The sequence below is a fragment of the Saimiri boliviensis genome, chromosome 20 (genome assembly GCF_048565385.1).
Source record: "Saimiri boliviensis isolate mSaiBol1 chromosome 20, mSaiBol1.pri, whole genome shotgun sequence".
Taxonomy (NCBI): domain Eukaryota; kingdom Metazoa; phylum Chordata; class Mammalia; order Primates; family Cebidae; genus Saimiri; species Saimiri boliviensis.
The window spans coordinates 24,661,879-24,680,860 of NC_133468.1; the positions used below are offsets into that span (position 1 = coordinate 24,661,879).

At 42.9% G+C, this 18,982-nt stretch overlaps 1 protein-coding gene across 1 annotated transcript; it reads right to left on the reverse strand.

Moving 5' to 3' along the window:
• Positions 1-328: 328 nt before the first annotated feature.
• On the reverse strand, positions 329-17,902 carry LSM11 (LSM11, U7 small nuclear RNA associated). The gene is made up of 4 exons (XM_039460502.2): positions 17,432-17,902; positions 10,119-10,258; positions 7,248-7,331; positions 329-6,510 (listed from the first exon to the last, which is right to left on the reverse strand). The coding sequence occupies exons 1-4, from the start codon at positions 17,883-17,885 to the stop codon at positions 6,100-6,102; spliced, it is 1,089 nt and encodes a 362-aa protein (XP_039316436.1). The 5' UTR covers positions 17,886-17,902; the 3' UTR covers positions 329-6,099.
• Positions 17,903-18,982: the final 1,080 nt, after the last annotated feature.

Consider the following 18,982-nt stretch of genomic DNA (forward strand, 5'->3'; position numbering starts at 1 on the left):
GCACCCACCACCATGCCTGGCTAATATTTGTATTTTTTGTAGAGACAGGGTGTTTCACCATGTTGGCCAGGCTGGTCTTGAACTCCCAACCTCAGGTGATCCACCCGCCTCAGCCTCCCAAAGTGCTGGGATTACAGGTGTGATCCACTGTGCCTGGCAAGAGTGGTGATTTAGATGTGTGTGCTTTGGTAAAGAAAAGGTACAAGGTTACAATAATGCAAATACATAAGGCTTCAGATATTTTAGCTTTCTAGACAAGTGTCTTCACTTGGTAATACACTCCCCTGCCTCCTGTCTGCCACCCCCCAAAATCAGCAGACAAAGCAGCCAGGATATGAATACAGTTTATTACAGTTTTCAGACTCCCATACGACACATATCTAAAGCTGAACATTGCAAACTGACGTTACTAGCAGCAATCCTCCCTAGACAGGAAAGGTTTCAGTAAATTTAACAATTAGGAGTAATTTAAAGACAAACTTACAAGTCATGGTTTTTCTTGTAGCAGCTGGTATATGAGCAGTGAAACTAGAGATACATAGAGTCATTCAGGTTTAGCCTTGTCTAAAAAAAAATTAATAAGTTATGATGCAGAGGGGTATCCCCAGGGTTGCCAGAGAGAAGGCTGATGTCTTTAGATGTCAGTATGAAATAAGCAAATCACTTTCAAGACATGGCTTACTATTTGCTTTACTGTCAGGACAACAGAAAAGAAGTGGATAGCTACCCTAGATTCTAGCCCACACATAATTCAGCCAGATAATCATCATTTAAGTAATATCCCTTAAATTTTTTCACACTTTTTTTCACAGCTCTAAAAACACAACATCAGACATCAGACATCTGTTCCAAAGGACTAAAAATCAAAAGCAATAGCAATGTATTGGAAATCACTTTTATGGCTTTCCTAAGGGAGAATCCCCATCTTTTCAGGGAGTGTTTTTAAAGAAGCACTAACTCTGGTAGGTTATCAAACTACTTTTTATTCTAAATAAATAAAAGCCCAACTGAAGGTCTCAGGTGTACTTGTTTTTCTTCCCCTAGATCTTCAAACCATCCAAAGCCAATTCTTGAGAGCTTTCATTTTTATTAGAGCAGTGCAAGATAACTTACAAACATTTGAAAAATACTCAAAACACTGAGAGTAAAGGAGTCCCAACCCTTCCTCAGAGCCCAGAAAACTGACAGGAACCCCAAAGGCTTATCTTAAATCCATCAACTCAATTTGCCAGAAAGTGCTGACAGACCACCCACCTTTGCAACACAGGGCCCAGGTTTCTTGCATGTATAACCACTAAGAAAAGCCTTCTGGGAGAAAAGTACAGACTGGTGAACATAAGTTACTAAAAAAGGGTTGACTGCATTCTATATCTGGCACAGGAAAAGAAAAATTCAAACAGCTGTGAAACCGTTATATTTACACCATGATACTCTTACATGAACCTTGACTTTCCTACCTCAACAGCTTCATTCATAAAAAATACATAAAAGATTGGAAAGCTTTGGGGTAGCACCAGTGACAGCTAGCTGTCATTGAATAGTTTTATTTTTTCCTAAAGGCAAAATTTAGAGAAATATTTATTTTTATTTATTTATTTATTTTATTTTTTTTTCAGATGGAATCTCGCTCTGTCGCCCAGGCTGGAGTGCAGTGGTACAATCTCGGGTCACTGCAACCTCTGCCTCCTGGGTTCAAGTGATTCTCCTGCCTCAGCCTCCTGAGTAGCTGGGACTACAGGCGCGTGCCACCATACCTGGCTAATTTCTTGTATTTTTAGTAGAGACAGGGTTTCACCGTGCTACCCAGGATGGTCTCGATTACCTGACCTCGTGATCCGCCTACCTTGGCCTCCCAACGTGCTGGGATTACAGGCGTGAGCCACCGTGCCTGGCCAATTTAGAGAAAACTTAAAGAAGCAATTTATAGAACTGATTCTATTTCATGATTTTGCCTTAATCAGCTGCTATGGAAATGGTGCAAGCAGAAACATAAATATCCATTCTGCATCAAGTGAGTTTCTATTTCTTTTTTCTCAAAGGGTAGAAGTGGTACATTTCAACTTTTGTAAGGCTTCTGAGGATTAAGGGCAGCTCATAGCTTATGACTTGACAATCTCTAAAGGAGCTCCTGGACTTTTTCACCAAGAGGATAGATGAAGCCACTCCTTATCCACAACTCATAGCAAGGATCTCTATGCATCTAGATTTTAATGCCAACAGTTTCCTGGCTTCCTGACTTGACATGCACCATGCACAAAGAGCAAGGTACTGACTAGTCAAAAGCCACTCTTTCCAGACACTGATCACTCTGGCTAACCATCTCACAGACAGCCTGCATCTGGTCATAAAATGGTCCCTGGAAGGAAGCATAAACACTTCCCAAATACTATGACAGACAGCCTAATGTGGAAGTTCTACTAATGGTAGAGCACAAGAATCACCTCTGTGTACAAAAATGGCACATGAAACTGTTCTTAGTACAAAACTGTATCTCCCCTTTCTTAATCACTTGTTACTATTTAACAAAGCTGGATACTCCTGAAAAGACCTCACCAAGTACATTAAGTTATATCCTGTGAACTATCTTGAAAACATATTCTCATGTTTAAAGATTACTTTGAAGAACCAAAGTTGCATGTTTAAAAATAAATACACTTCTTAACAAGTTTCCCTAGCCTGAATCCCTGGAGAATACTAGAAACCAGTTCGGTGGCATTTTAGCTGCACAGAGTCCCCCTCAGGTGAGTTGGTGGGAGTTACCGGAATCCACCATTACTTCCCTAATTTTCTTTCCTTCTCCTGAGGAAGATTTCCGTTATTTCCATAGCAACTTATGATAATGTCCTAAATGTTCACATTTTTTGGGTAGCACATATATTGTTAGGACCTATTTTTTTCTTTCTTTTAAACAATATCTTCAATGATAAAGAAAAGGGAGCCAAGTTCGATGGCTCACACCTGTAATCCCAGCACTTTGGGAGGCCAAGGCAGTGGATCACCTGAGGTCAGGACTTTGAGACCAGCCTGGTCAACATGGTGAAACCCAGTCTCCACTAAAAATACAAAAAATTAGCCAGGCATGGTGGCGGGCACCTGTAATCCCAGCTACTGAGGAAGCTGAGGCAGAAGAATCACTTGAACCTGGGAGGCAGAGGTTGCAGTGAGCCAAGATTAAGCCGCACTCCAATCTGGGCAACAAGAGTGAAATTCTGTCTCAAAAAGAAAAGAAAAGAAAAGAAAAGAAAAAGGGCCAGGTGCAGTGGCTCACACCTGTAATCCTAGCACTTTGGGAGGTCAAGGCAGGTGGATCACCTGAGGTCGGCAGTTCGAGACCAGCCTGACCAACATGGAGAAACCCCATCTCTACTAAAAATACAAAATTAGCCAGGTGTGGTGGCACATGCCTGTAATCCCAGCTACTCGGGAGGCTGAAGCAGGAGAATCATGTGAACCCAGGAGGCAGAGGTTGCAGTGAGCCGAGATTGCACCATTGCACTCCAGCCTGGGCAACAAGAATGAAAACTCTGTCTCAAAAAAAAAAAAAGAAAGAAAGAAAGAAAAAGGGTACAATTTAAAAAAAAAAAAAAAAACTTGTTAAAAAATTATCATGCTTTATACAAAATAGCACATTTATTAGACAGAATTCATTCCAGAACCACTGTTCAGATCAAACAAATAAATGGGAACACACAGCACATAAAACAGATCATACACAGTTTAAACATAATTTTCATAGCCAGAATTGTCATGTTGGGCAGAAAATAGTAAATCAATCCTTATACAGCTATATGAAAATTATATGTAAACATAAAAACAGCCATAGGTTTAAAATAAATCAGGTTAGATTTAACTAGGCACTGGAATGAATGAAAACTGATTATATTCCTTTTGATTCCAAATTTCTATCTTACTGGGAAAATAAGAGTACATCATTCTAGCTGAGGGATGAGAGGGCAGGCAGATGAGGATAGCCACACAGGTATACGCAGCGTTGCCTGATGATTAAACAAGACAACTATTTTGGGAACTGAGATTTCAGCTACACTATTTAGAATTTAGACTGGCAGATTCCAAAGATTATTGTTCACTTAAGTTTGTAACCTGGAACCTCTATAAACTTTAGTGCATCTGATCTGGCTCTAGAGTATACTTTACAATGCATTTAAAAATAAAAACAAGTAAACAAACAACAAACATCCACAGATTTCCCTTTGGGGATATGTGATTTTTAGATGCTCATTCTCCATTTGGTGCAATCATATAAACTCCTTGAAAAATTTAGGGGATTCTTTCTGATAATGATTAGAAAAGGGTGAGACCTGGGATATAGCAGGAGCAGCAAAAAAAAAAAAAAAAAAAAAAAAGGTTACTCTCCTCTTACTGAAGATACTCTTCTGAGAACTTCCATTGTCCCTCAGGAAGAAGGTATGGAATATGGAACAGTTCCAGAAGATATCGCTGCCTTCTGAAGATAGTTACAACAGGGCCATAACTATGACATCTAAGATTACTTTTTTATGTTGCACCTGCCTTGCTCATAAGACATAGAATTCTTACAAAGCTATGAAATAGAGTCGGGAAAAATTATTCATGGCACTTAAACATGTTCAGAGACTGTAAAATGCTCTCCTTTATTTTTTTGTCTCAATGCCCCTGTGAGGTAGGTGTCTGTGGGGAAAAAGCTGAGGCACAGAGGGGTTAAGTCTGCTCACCCTTCATTTCAGGATGAGCCAGTGGTCCAGCTAGCAGAAGGACCAGGTGTCCCAGCTCCCTAAACTTTATTTACCCTGCTTCTCAGAAGGCTTATTTATGTTACACAACAAATACAGCAGGGGAATGTTTTCTTTTCATACATTTTAATTAGTTGGCTATTTCTTATTCTCACCTTGAACAAAAGTTATCTCAGATAAAACCAAATAAAAACAAAACAAAAAAATCAATATTGCCTAACAGTCTGTGTCAAGATGTAGCCTATTCTGCACTAATGATTGAAAAGCATAGACTGTGATTCAAGTAGAAGTATTTGTGGGTGCTGTGGTTACTCAAGCCAGGCTGTGAGTAAAGTGTCCCTTTAGACACTACCCACTGTACTTTGTAAGAACTTCTTTGGCCTGACACAGGGAATAAATCTACCACCCCTGTTTCATGGTAAAACCGTATTCTGAAAGATATTGTACACAAGGCTGGCCCTGCCGGGAAAGGGGACTCTCAGCCGTGCGATGTATATTACCAGTTCATGCAGAACTCTTTGAAGATGGACATGAAGGTTACAGTCTCCTGACATAAAGCTCACAGGACAGTTCACGCTATGGACAGAGGGCCAACACCACAGGGTACATGCGCTAGCACCATGCCACAGAAGTCAAGAGAGAAGGACAAGAAGCCACCACACAAGAATCTTAGAGTCCCATCTGGTATGCCATTTGCAGAGGCTACCTCTGGTAAGGGGAAGACTGAGAAGTCCTATATTCCTTTCCATCATAAGACGGATCAAAACAGAGCACTCACTGCTGGCTTCTTTGAGCATAACACCTATCCAAATTTCACCCCTACATAAGTTGGTGATTTTCCTAGATCTTGTAGATATTCAAAGATAATACATTTCATTTCTTCATCAAGAGAGAAACATGTTGGGCAAAATTCAAAGGTTGGTTAGAAGATGTGTATGCAGAGCTCCAAGGCAATTTACACCACTACTCTTAGAATTTAATTCATGAGTACTCAGGGCACTAGCTTTCAGACATGCAATACTTCTTTTTGAGACTGTTTTTTCCCCTATAGTCTCTGAAAAGTAAATTGTACTCATATTGTCACCCCAATGGAAGATCAGCTATTTGGCTTCAGGGTCTGAAGTAATTCAGGACACCAAATCAGATGCATGTATCTATGTATGCTTTTCGCCTTGATCTGAATGCATACACCTGCCCTCCCAAGGCCTGTCCTCCCCTTCAGCTCACCTTCTAGAGGGCTGAGCCTGCTCTATCCTCTGCATAGGCAGGACCAGAGGGAACCATTCCAACTCAGATGTCACTGGGATACTAGGATACAGCAGCAACTCATGCACTTTATTTCTAAAAACCAAAGCTCAGGCTGAGCTGTTCACTGTGCAAGATGAACCAGCAGGACATTCTCGCCTCGAATGAAAATCTGATTTATGTGTCGAGTGAACACCTGCTGGTAATCCACTTTGGGCTTTCGCTTTTTCTTACGGGACTGGCTTCTGGAAAGGGTGGTAGCCCTGGAAAAGGTACCTCCCACACTGGAGCCTTCTGTCCGTGTAGTCCTCCCTGACAACTCTGACCTGGACTCCTCCCTTGCAGAGGCCTGCAGGGAAGAAGGGACAGAGCGGGAACGCTTGTGTGAGCCCCGGTCAGTGTCTCCTCTTCCCCACACTGAAGCCAACTTCCAAGTGGATGTCTGTGAATATCTGGACAGAGTGGAATCTTCAACTGCGGACTTAGAATCTGCTTCCTTCTTGGAGGAATCTTGAAGTTTCAGCCGATCAAATAACTATAAAGAAAAAATAATAAATATTAGCCTTCCACCCTCTTTCAATATGCAGAAAAAGACCAAATTCTTTAATTATGTTATGTGGACTCCTTACTTTGCAAGTGTTTTTTTTTTTTTTTTTGGAGACAGAGTCTCGCTCTGTTGCCAGGCTGGAGTGCAATGGTGCAACCTGGGCTCACTGCAACCTCCACCTCCTGGGTTCAAGTGATTCTCCTGCCTCAGCCTCCCGAGTAGCTGGGATTACAGTGGCCCAGCTACTTTTTTTTGTATTTTTAGTAGAGATGAGGTTTCACCATATTGGCCAGGATGGTCTTGATCTCTTGACCTTGTGATCCACCCACCTCGGCCTCCCAAAGTGCTGGGATTTCAGGTGTGAGCCACTGTACCCAGCCTGCTTTGCAATTTTTTAAAAGTCAGTAATAAATTTCCTATTTCTAGCCATAACGCAGGTAATACATATGTCAAGTGAAAAGGCTTATTTCTGTGGTATAAAGCTGAAAGACTTTAAAGTGTTGTAAGAGAAAACTTGCTGCTCAAATAATATGCAGGTTACAAGTACAGAATGAATCATTTGAGATTCACTGGAAGCATGAAGAGAGACTAATGAAGACCTTGGTACAGGCACAGCTGTTTTATAGCCACAGAGATTTCACTCTAGGAAATCCTGGTCACTGGGCTCAGGGATCCTAATTCCTAAGCATGACGGCTACTCAGGACGTCAGGGGGAAACTGCCTACCCTAGTGAGAGTTAGTGAAGAATCGCGTTCATATGCTTTGCCAAGTACAGGTTTTCGGTAGGTCTCGTCGACATCAGTAAGTGCCTAGAGGAACAGCCCAAAAGGGGAAAAAAAAAGAGACAGAATTAAACATATTATTTGTATAGCTTTTTTAGGGTTAAAAAAAAAGAGGCAGAATAACATCCATTCAGAGCAGAACTAAACTTAACAGGTGACTCTTGGGCAGAAGAAAACGGTGATAATCTGGTACCTTCCATGTATTTTGAAGCTGCTATCACCAAGTAAGATGGGTTTCTCCTATGAATGGTAAGGGCCCTGATGACTGCATGATAGAAGCTCTTAAATTTCAGTGTGCAAGAATATCTAGGAAGTTTATTAAAATACAAACTCAAGGCTATTCTACTGGAGACTCTGTTTTGGTAGGTCTGGGATGAAGCCCAGGAACCTTTTGCTTTGACCAGAAACCCCAGGTGATTCTGATGCAGGATGGCTTTAGACCACACTCTGAGGAACACTACTGCTTCTTTACCCTCCTCAGTTTGTGTCTTATGAAAGCAACTAACAGAGATTAACTAGGGTTACACACAGAATTACTGGTGAGTTCTCATCACTGAAAGCAACCTCACAGGACCAGCTGTTAGGACCAAATGAGTATGTAAGATGAATTCCTTTGAAAAATATAAATCACCCTATAAATATAATCTTACAGTATTGTTATAATCACCACTATCGTCTAATACATTCTCTTCAATTCTTTCCTTCAAAGGTAAAATTATCATAATAAAACATTTTCCCCTACATTTTGGAAATGAGAAAACTGAGGCTCAGAGAAATCATCTTGCTTACAGTCACACAGTTACCAAGTGGTGAAGCTAGGACTCAAATCCTAGTCCAGGATTTGAAGCTAGGATTCAAATTCCATAATGGTTGAAAACATGGTGTTAGGAGTTAGAAAGACTAAGGAAAAAGTTTGATACTTCCACTTACTAACAGTGTGATCTGGGACCAATATTTTAGTCTCTCTAGACACAGTTTCTTCATTTGTGAAATGGAACATGACAGTACCCACAACTCATTCATTGAGATAATATACGAAGCCCTCAGTACAGTATCTGGCACATAGCAGGTACTCAATATTACGTTAGCAATGACTGCTCTTATCCAGGAGGATGGGGATAAAGCACGGGGAAAGGGAAAGTTGGAGACAGAAGAACATATGGAAAAGAAACACTAGAAAGTTCTGGTGTTTTGTTTTTTGAGATAGAGTCTTGCTCTGTCACCCAGGCTGGAATGCAGTGGCACGAGCTTGGCTCACTGCAACCTCTGCCTCCTGGCTTTGAGAGGTTCTGCTGCCTCAGCCTTCTGAGTACCCGGATTACAGGCATGCACCACCAGTCCCAGCTAATTTTTGTTTTTTTGTTTTTTTTTTTTTTTTTTTTTTTTTTGAGATGGAGTTTCACTCTTGTTACCCAGGCTGGAGTGCAATGGCGCGATCTCGGGTCACCGCAACCTCCGCCTCCTGGGTTCAGGCAATTCTCCTGCCTCAGCCTCCTGAGTAGCTGGGATTACAGGCATGGGCCACCATGCCCAGCTAATTTTTTGTTTTTAGTAGAGACGGGGTTTCACCATCTTGACCAGGATGGTCTCGATCTCTTGACCTTGTGATCCACCCACCTTGGCCTCCCAAAGTGCTGGGATTACAGGCGTGAGCCACAGTGCCCGGCTCAATTTTTGTATTTTTAGTAGAGATACAGTTTCACTATGTTGGCCAGGCTGTTCTCAAACTCCTGACCTCAGGTGATCTGCCTGCCTCAATCTTCCAAGGTGCTGGGATTACAGGCATGAGCCACTGGGCCCGACCTAGTGGTTCTTAACTACCTCAAATTATAGTTGTGCTCTTACATATCCCTTCTCTCCTACAAATGTCTAGAAAAGAGACAGCCTCTAGAAGGCTAGTAAGTGTGGCACACTCCCTCATTATAAAACTAGTATATGGCTGGGCATGGTGGCTCATTCCTGTAATCCCAGCACTTTGGGAGGTGGAGACAGATGGACCACCTGATGTCAGGAGTTCAAGACCAGCCTGGCCAACATGGGGAAACTCTGCCTCTACTAAAAATACAAAAATCAGCTGGGCGTGGTGGCGCATGCCTGTAATCCCAGATACTCGAGAGGCAGAAGTTGCAGTGAGCCAAGATTGTACCACTGCACTCCAGCCCAGGTGACAAGAGCAAAACTCCTTCTCAAAGAAACAAAACAAAAAACCCACCACGCAAAATGCTTTTCTTATTGATGTCTGCTTCATCTCTATCCTTATTTATCTTCCCATGTACTGTAGAGTGAAAGTTCCTTTCTGAAACTTTTGCACCTAGCATGGGGTTCAATCAAAGTGGGAAGTCAATAAGAATGGTTGGTAGAAAATCAGTTTAAAATTACTAAACCAATAAAATAAATAATTGGTCCTTAAGCCTGGGTTTCTCAACCTTGGCACTAATGACTTTCAGATTGAATAATTCTTTGTTGTTGAAGGACTATCTTGTGTATTGTAGACTGTTAAGCAGCAACCCTGGCCTCCACCTATTAGATGTCAGTAATACCCCCTCCTACAGTGGTGACAATAAAATGTCCCCAGACATTGACAAATGTTCCTGGGAGTGAAGGAAGAACAAAATCACTCCAGTGAAGAGCCACTGCCTGGAGAAGGAAGCAATGAAAAGGCCTTTATTTGTTGTTGCCCAAAAGTATGCCAAAATTCTAGTTCTTCTGAGAAGCTATTTTTTGGGTTTTACTTAATCTGGTTACTCAGGTCCTTTAAATATATAGATGTAATCTGTGGGAGGTTCTCCAGCCCCTTGAGAAAGGCTTAATTACCATATTCCAGAACTTGTCGAATGCAACAAGGAAGCCTGTACAGACGCCCCGAAGTCCCTTGAAAGTGCGGATGTGAACATTCACCTTCACCCCCTCCCGGATACAGCGATGGAGTTCACCCAGAGGGCTGCCTTCATGCACTGAAACAAGAAAAGAACAGTCAGGGCAGTATGAACACCTGCCCTCATTCCCAGAATTAACAGCCAAGACCACCCAACTTCAGCCAGCAATACGAGGCCACGTGGTGGAATGACGATCTCACTGTCGGGAACAGGAAGGTCCAACGGGCAACATGGCTCATACAGCCAACACACACGGTAAGGAGACTAGATTCCAACAGAATGTGGATAAACCATATATATGGATATTAGCCAAATGTTTCACTACCGGTATATCTTTTATTCTATGATGTCACTAATTCTAAGATGTACTATCATTTAAAAACTTTTTGGGTTGGCCAGGCACAGTGGCTCACGCCTGTAATCTCAGCACTTTGGGACGCTGAGGTGGGCGATCACCTGAGATCAGAAGTTCAAGATCAGCCTAGCCAACATGGTGAATATTCCCCCTACTAAAAATACAAAAATTTTCGGGACATGGTGGCCCATGCCTGTAATCCCAGCTACCCAGGAGGCTGAGGCAGGAGAATGTCTTTAACCCAGGAGGCAGAGGTGGCAGTCAGCTGAGATCCTGCCACTGCACTCCAGCCTGGGTGGCAAAGGATGACTTTGTCTTTAAAAGAAAAAAAAAACTTTTTTGGGAAAAAAAAAAATCACACATTAAATGTATACATTAACAGCCAAGATTCTTCTCAATTCTGTGCCTTAAGACAACTCATGAATCACATATCCAGCTTGAGTCTCCCAAAAAACCAAAAACCTTGTTCACATGTTCAAAGGAAACAAACTGTGCACTCTGCCCTTAAACATGTGCAAACCTGTTAGAAAGAAAGGCCTCTGACCCCACCAAAGCTACTCCATGCAGAAGCTCTCTGGGGTCACTAGTGTTTCTGGGAGGAAAAGCACTGGTTGGAGCCCAAGCCCTGATGGTGTATCTGCTGAGTATCTGGCTTCTGGAACACTACTAATAAGCATCATGTGAAAAGAGCAGGAAAACGACTTATGGGAAGAATATTGGGACTATAAATTTCAGCATTTATTATGAAGGATTCTATTCTCAGAGCGTGGGAGCAAAGATGAATTTTTATTTCATGTTAACTTCTCTCTCACAATATGCTGGCTATGGTATATAAAACCTCCCAAAAGAAAACCATACACATTCTTTTTTCCTGAGACAGGGTCTCACTGTGTCACCCAGGCTAGAGTGTAGTGGCACGATCACACTCACTGCAGCTTTGACATGCCTGGTTCCAGCGATTCTCCTACCTCAGCCTACTGAGTAGCTGGAACTACAGGCACGCCCCACGCCCCACTAATCTCTCTCTTTCTCATGTGTACACAGTGTTGGACTTTCCCAAGTTTGCAAGGCAAAATTCTGTAGAAAGTTTTTTTTTTTTTAATCAAGTCTTAGAAGTCTGGTATAGAGAATATTTGCCATTGACAGTAAACAAATCAAAAAGCTCTCCTGCTTTGTTTCTAGTGGCATAAAGGAGAACAACAGCCCTACACTTCCATTTGGATAACGAATTTGGTTCTTCCTGAGGCCACCTTATCTCTCTGTCATGAATTGGCTTATAAATGATGGCTGTGATAAATTAATAAATTAATAAGATTAATAAGATTCTTAGAAGAAAACGACTTAGCAGATGAACAGGAGTAGTTTATGTCATATTAAAGGTGTGGCAATAAGCTGGAGTTAGAAGCAACATGAAATATTGATCTTGGAAAAGACCATGAGAACCTTAGTCTGACCATCATCATTTACCTCTTTTCTAGCAGTATTTTAAAGTCCTTTGTACATCTGCTAGATAAGGGTGTGTGTGTGTGTGTGTGTGTGTGTGTGTGCATGCACATAGGCACATATACAAATATCTGCATATGTGTTATAGGACATATTTAAAAAATCAAATACTATAAACAACTTTCAGGTCATTATAACTAGTTTTGTGACCCTGGTGAATAACTTTTTCTTTAAGGTCCAAATTTCCTCATTCATAAAATGAGGTTAAATAGTTAACTCGTAGATTTCAGGACTAAGTCCCAATAATTCAATTTCTTAGAAACTGATCATATGCCTGCATTATTTTCTTTCCTACACATACATATATACTGTCCTCGCCCTACAGATGTGTATGTTTACATAAAGAATGGAAAGACGATTCTTTTTCTAACTTGGAAAAAAACAGGGACATTACTTCTTTCCCACACCTCTAAAACAGAAATAGCAAGCAGGTATCTTAGCAATAGTCTCTTATGCCAGTTAAATAGATGCCAAATTCAGGTCTTTCAATTGGTCTTTCTCAAATGTGTATCTTGAATTTTTTTCTTCCAAAGATTTAACAAGGTGTAATTGCAGGGAGCACTGCTCTCCTTGGATCCTTGTGTGATCAAAAGCGCAACACTAGCACTACCTGTTAGAGCAAAGCACCACGGCAAACTGAATGACAGTGCACATTCTTTCCAGCCACCTCTGTGGCAAACTCCAAATGGATGAGAGTCAGGTTTCTATGACAAAATATGACCAAAAAAAGCACATGCCTTATCCTTGGAGAAAGTTACTCTTTCAATCCCCTTTGCTGCCATGCCCTTCCAAATCCAGATCATTTTCAGCTCCACTCTTCTGTCTCCTGCTACATGTAAATTATACCATAGTAGCCTGACTTTAAAATAACTGTCCTCAATTATGCCCTTCTTTAAAGACCTAAAACTTACCTCTTACAGGAACTCCTGTTTTCTTTACAAAGAAATATTTAACAGGAATGTATGAATAGAAGCCGTGTCTGTGTCTCTGGTGGCGGCAAGACAAGATGATGGATCCCCGTGCCACGATCCCCAGATGCAGGGCTTATATACCACAGGGAAAGGCTGATTCAGAAGGGATGTGTAGGACAACTGAAGTAAAAGAACATCAAGGTTGTTCTGACAGAAGGACAGGATTTATAGTACATGCTCTTACACAAGGAACAACAGATAAATTGGAAATCTTAGAGGCCTTCCCAGAACGGTTTAATCAGAAGTCAATATGGTGGACTGACATTCAAGATGGAGTTGCTTTACCCTTCACAACCAACTAGTCAAAAAAAAATTTTTTTAAGGATAAATCTATATCTACATATATATCTTCAAATATACAAAGTTATCAGCTCATTAGGGCATAGGCAGCTCCCCAGATTCTGTAACCTACCAAGGGCCCAGAGAAATGAAACCACTAACTGTTACAATCACCTTATGAGTCTGCAATGGAAAAGTATTTTTTCTTTTTTCTGAAAAGAGTTTTAGTTGCAATTCTATAGAAGGGTGCCATGACAGGTTTAAAGCACAATGTTTGAATCAGTGACCAGGCAAAGGCACACCGGTATCTCCTCTATTGTGATGCTATGTTAAACTGGCCTAAACACACACACAGACACACAGAGCAGTGTGGTGCAGAAATCATCTGAGATTGTGCCTTAGTTGCACTGGAGATAGCTGCAATGAACTAAGAAAAGTGACGAGGTTGAATCTGAACCTTGGCCTTTTTTGAAGCATAAGTCCCCCTGTTCTTGGTTTTATGTAAGTCACACTCATGCCCTTTTGGCAACATCTGTGCAACAGAGATGCTGTTCAAATTTGAGAGTTCCTTTTACTGCTGCATACAGGGCTCATATGTTCTTGATTCTGTCTATTTTCTTGCTCTTTATTTGCAGGTAGTAAAATCTAAGTTATCCAAAGAATATCACTTCATTAAAATGAAAACATCAAGAAACCATATTGTGAGAAATTATTTCAGCAATCAAAGTAAACTACAACAGGACTCTAACGAATTTTCAATCGTGATATCATGTCAGAGGCCCAATAAATCAGGTTTGTTTTGAAATCCTTCTCAGCATGATGTGTGTGAGTAAAAGGACTGTGTAGGCTCCCCGCAGGAGAACTGAATTTGGAACTGGAAACAAGCCATTCACCTAGAGAATGGTATAGGAGCCAAACCCTGCACGTCACATGCATTTTGGACTGACCACACACACTTGTTCACACCAGCACACGCTGCACACCAACACACCCCTAACTAAAACAGTTTTACATTTATTTATTTATATTTATATATAAAGTTATATAACACTTTTTCTTAAAGCTTTATAATGTCAGGACGTGCGCTTGAACATACCAGTTCGTTTCATAGTGAAAGATACAGCTAGAAAAAGCTTACTTGAAGCATAATTATAAACCCACAGAGCCACTGTGGGCCAGGCATGGTGCTGCGATACTAAGGAGAAATAGAGACACTAGAATTGTGTGGAAAAGAGGATAATGCTTTTTAATCTTGTCTTACTGTCTCCATAGGCACCTCAATATTAAAACAGAGGAAAAGCAATTACGTTCCACTTCCAAGTAGAACTTGTGCCTGAGTTCTATAGCAGGAAAAAATGTGTTAACGATGGCTTGGGCTTAATGATTATGAAAACCTTTCCTCCTATGTTTTTTTTTTCTTTAGTATTCTGAGTATTGCAACAGCCTCCTATACTTTTCTTTCTTTCTCTTTTCTTTTTTTTTTTTTGAGACAGAGTTCCGTTCTGTGACCCAGGCTGGAGTGCAGTGGTGTGATCTTAGCTCACTGCAGCTTCTACCTCCAGGGTTCAAGCGATTCTCATGCCTCAGCCTCCTGAGCAGCTGGAACTAGAAGTGGATGCTGCCATGGCAAACTAATTTTTGTATTTTTAGTAGAGACAGGGTTTCACCATGTTGGCTAGGCTGGTCTTGAACTCCTGGCCTCAAGTGATCCACCCACCTGGGCCTCCCAAAGTACTGGGATTACAGGTGTGAGCCACTGAGCCTGGCTACTTGTAAAATGTTATTACCGAAAGGTAAAGAACAGGACTATTCCACAAGAGAATTCAAAGACATTCTATGAGAGAGACACAAAGTGAAATATTTTACAGTTAAAACACCATTATACTTAATTTTGCACTCCTTGTGTTTTTCGTAAGCATTCCACACTGTCCTGTCTGTGAACTTGGATGGGCAACTAGAGTCTGAACTGATAAAATACATAATTTTAAAGTGAGCAACAAAATGTAGTTCCTCTTCATTATGTTTCATTGATGATAAGACCTAACAAACCGTCTGTTTGCTGTTACAGCCTGATGTAACTTACATTTTATGTAAATATTTTGCAAAGGATTATGCTTTCTTAAATGCATAGGCAGTTTTTCCAGAAAGCATTTGTATATGCCCACAACAGTATTATCTTACTAGTATCTATATTTTGATATTCCTGAGCAACTGTATCCGATCAGAGTTTAGAATAGGTATATTATATTTTAATTAAAACTGTGGCATACATATAAAACATACTTAATTTTTTTTTTCCTTTCAACTTTTGTTTTTGGATCAGGAGGTAAATGAAAGGTTTATTACATGTGTAAATCGTGTGTCACTGGTGTTTGGTGCACAAATTATTTTATCATTCAGGTAGTGAGCATAGTACCTGATAGTGTTTTCTGATTCTTACCCTCCTCCCACCTTTCACCCTCAAGTAGGAATTTCTTCTTGAATAAATCCAATCCTCACCCATGTTTCTGTTGTTTTCTTGCTTTCTGAAGGTCATCAACTTTGTGTGACGTCATCACCTTTCTCTCATGTACATCCAACTGTCTACAGTGCCATGGTGAATTTCAATATGTAGGGTACATCCTCTGAGATCTTGATTCCAGGGGTATATTTAATCATAAGAAGTTGATAAAGCTGGTCTTCACACACTGTCATACATTAAAGTGCTCTAGAGGGAAAGCTAAAACCACCCACCACAGGAATACACAGGAATATTCCTTTCCCTTGACAATCTTGGTAGCAAAGCAATAACTGGTAAAACAGAAATAAATGTTGCAATGAGCCTAGGAGTGCATTTCAACTACCTATGGCAGCAAATTGCATAGGCAAATTAAGATCCCCCAAACTGTGCTCATTTTGGGAACACACATAACTGTCTTTGTGCTACAGTCGGGCAAGCAAGCCAGGGTAAATCCTAGCTTGGGCAGGGATGCTATGGCATGGTAAGACATCCAATAAAGGCACACGTAGCAGCACACAGGGTTTCAGGATGTTTCTCTCTTAATAAACGAATTTCTAGGAATGAAACAAACAGTCCCTTGCTTAGCACACCTCTCCATCCAAAAGACAGTGATTTAACAATGTAACAATTTAATTATCAGGATACAGATGCTTTGAATGGCTAAGTAGGTCATTGTGCTCACAGGGCAGATGTCAGAACTGCTTGCCAGAAGACAAGAGATACAACCCTAGGCTGTTTTTATTCATTTATACAAGACCTAACTCACACATTAAAGCCTCTGCTGTTTACGGCTTTACTCTAAGGATATATTAGGAGGCTCCAAGAAATTCCCTTGTGCCATTTACACCTTTAGAACTTTAAAATAACCTGCGCATATGGTAATATGAGCCTGACAGACACACTCCTGCACCCCTCCAGGCAGAATGGCTGTAAAACAGTGTCTGTGTTTTAGTGGTATTTTGTGCCTGCTACATTTCAGCACTTGTGACTTAATGTGAACATACATGTATCAAGACCCTGCAGCTCTTCTGCTTATCGCACTCGAGAAGGAGCTGTCACTAATGTACAGAGGTTATGGGATTACGCGCCTGTGCTATCTGAACAGATCTCCCCACAGTCCATCCGATCATCCTCAAATCCCATTGACCAAATACTCTCCTTCCCCTAGTATTGGCTGTGCTCTCCCCAACGTCTCCCGTATTCCGCCCCACCTTCCCTCTCACTGTGGTCTCTAAGGCGTCTCATCACCTCTGTAGACGTCCCTCTGATGTCCCCCAAACTCTGTAGCCGATTCCAGGCCCCCGCCACCTCTGCAGGTCCTCCATCAACCCTGCAGACCCTCTCCAGAGGCTCGTCACCTGTGTCACCCTTCCGTGGGTCCCGATGACCTCTGCAGACCTTTCCGGCTTATCACCACTACGGCCTGACCACTCTCCCTCTGTTGCTCCAACAGCCCCTTCCTTACTCAAGGCGACCTCCCCACGCCCTCATACCCACATTACTCAAGTAGATCCTCCCCACAGCCGCGGATTCCCGCAGATCTTCACCGAGGCGCTCCCCAGTGCGTGCAGACCCGCGCCCCGCCACGGCCGCCAGCTTCCGGACGGCGGCGGCCCCGCTTCCCGCCCGGCCCGCGGACTCACAGGGCATTCGCGTGAGCACGTTGCGCGGCGCCTTCCTGCTCCGACCCGGACCCCTCCGGCCCGCTCCGGCGGCCCCGTCCCCTTCCTCTTTGGTCACCATGAGACGGCGGAGGCGCTGGATGCGCTCGGGGTCCGGGGCGGGCGCGTCCGGACGGCGGCGAGTCCTGCCCGAGGGCCCGGGAGCGGCGGGAACCCCCGAGCCCGCGGCCGCGCCCCGAGCCCGCCCGCGCCCGCGCCCGCGCCCGCCGCCCCGGACCCCGGTCCTGAGGAAGCTCTCGTATTCGGCCACGTTGTTGAAGCAGGGGGCGTTGGGGTAGGGTATGGGAGGCAGGCGGGGCGCGTACAGAGCCAGCAGCGGGTCGAAGCTGTCAGAGCTGACATCCAGCCGCGGACTGGGCGGGCGCACGGGGCTCCCGGCGCGAGCCGACCTCGCCCCCCGCTCCGGCTCCTCCATGTTTGAAAGGCCCGCAAGCCGAGGCCGATGGGAAGAAGGCGCGGAGCCGCCAGAGGGCGGCACTGCGCAGCCGCGGCGCGGAGTCGCACTGCGCCGACGCGGCCGCCGGAGGGCAGCACTTGTCCGCGTTCCGCCCGGGCCGAGGGGGCGTGGTGCGCGGATCAGACCAGCCCGCGGTTCCGACCAGCGGGCGCCTCCACCGCCTCCGCCCACAGGTAACAGGTTAACGCTGTCGACCTGCTCCCTCGGCAGCCTCTCGTCTGTGTCATTATCATTCGGGGTGTTTGTTAATACTCCGGGTTTCCCGGGGGTGAGCTCGGGATCGCATCCTAGCTTGAGCTGGCAGGAAAGGCCTGGAGAAAGGCAGTGAATGCCTCAATTTGCTTCCATGCTGAGTACGAGTGATGGTGGCGGGGCGGGGAGTAGCCTACCTGGGCTCATATTTAGCGTCTTTCTCATCTGAAATATGATATAAATAGTACCTACCTTATAGAACTGACCTCAAGATGGAGAGTTACTGCCTACAGAGCACATCATAAATGCATATGAACCAATACTGGGTAAGTGTCAGCCCTCCATTTCCTATACCCTATGCATAAACAAATTTCCGCTAAGGCTGGAGAGACGTTAGTATCAACGAAAATTCATTATATCACTGACTTTCTACGTATTACTAAGCAATTGGAAGAAACAAGGATCCAGCTCTTGTAGGAAACTATGGAAAATTCACAAGACCTAATCATACCACTTGTTACATTGTAGCCTTAATTCGGCAAAATATTTTTTGGTTGATTCGAAAATGGTAAGTCTACTTTACACTGAAGGCCTAGATACTACCTTCCATCCAGCAGAGCCAAAATGTTTCCACCACACATCACTTCCCATCACCACATTCTCGAACTGCCATCAACTAGTATTCTCTGTACTAGTTGCTTTGTGTATATTTTAGTTTCCTTAAAACTTAAAGAGGAACTCCAAGAGAATACTGGAGAGTACCTTAGAGAGCAAGACGAAAATTAATATACAACTGTGAAATATACCTTGGGATGAATGCATACTAAAGCAAAGATAAAACCATCAAGCAGTGGCTCCTAATT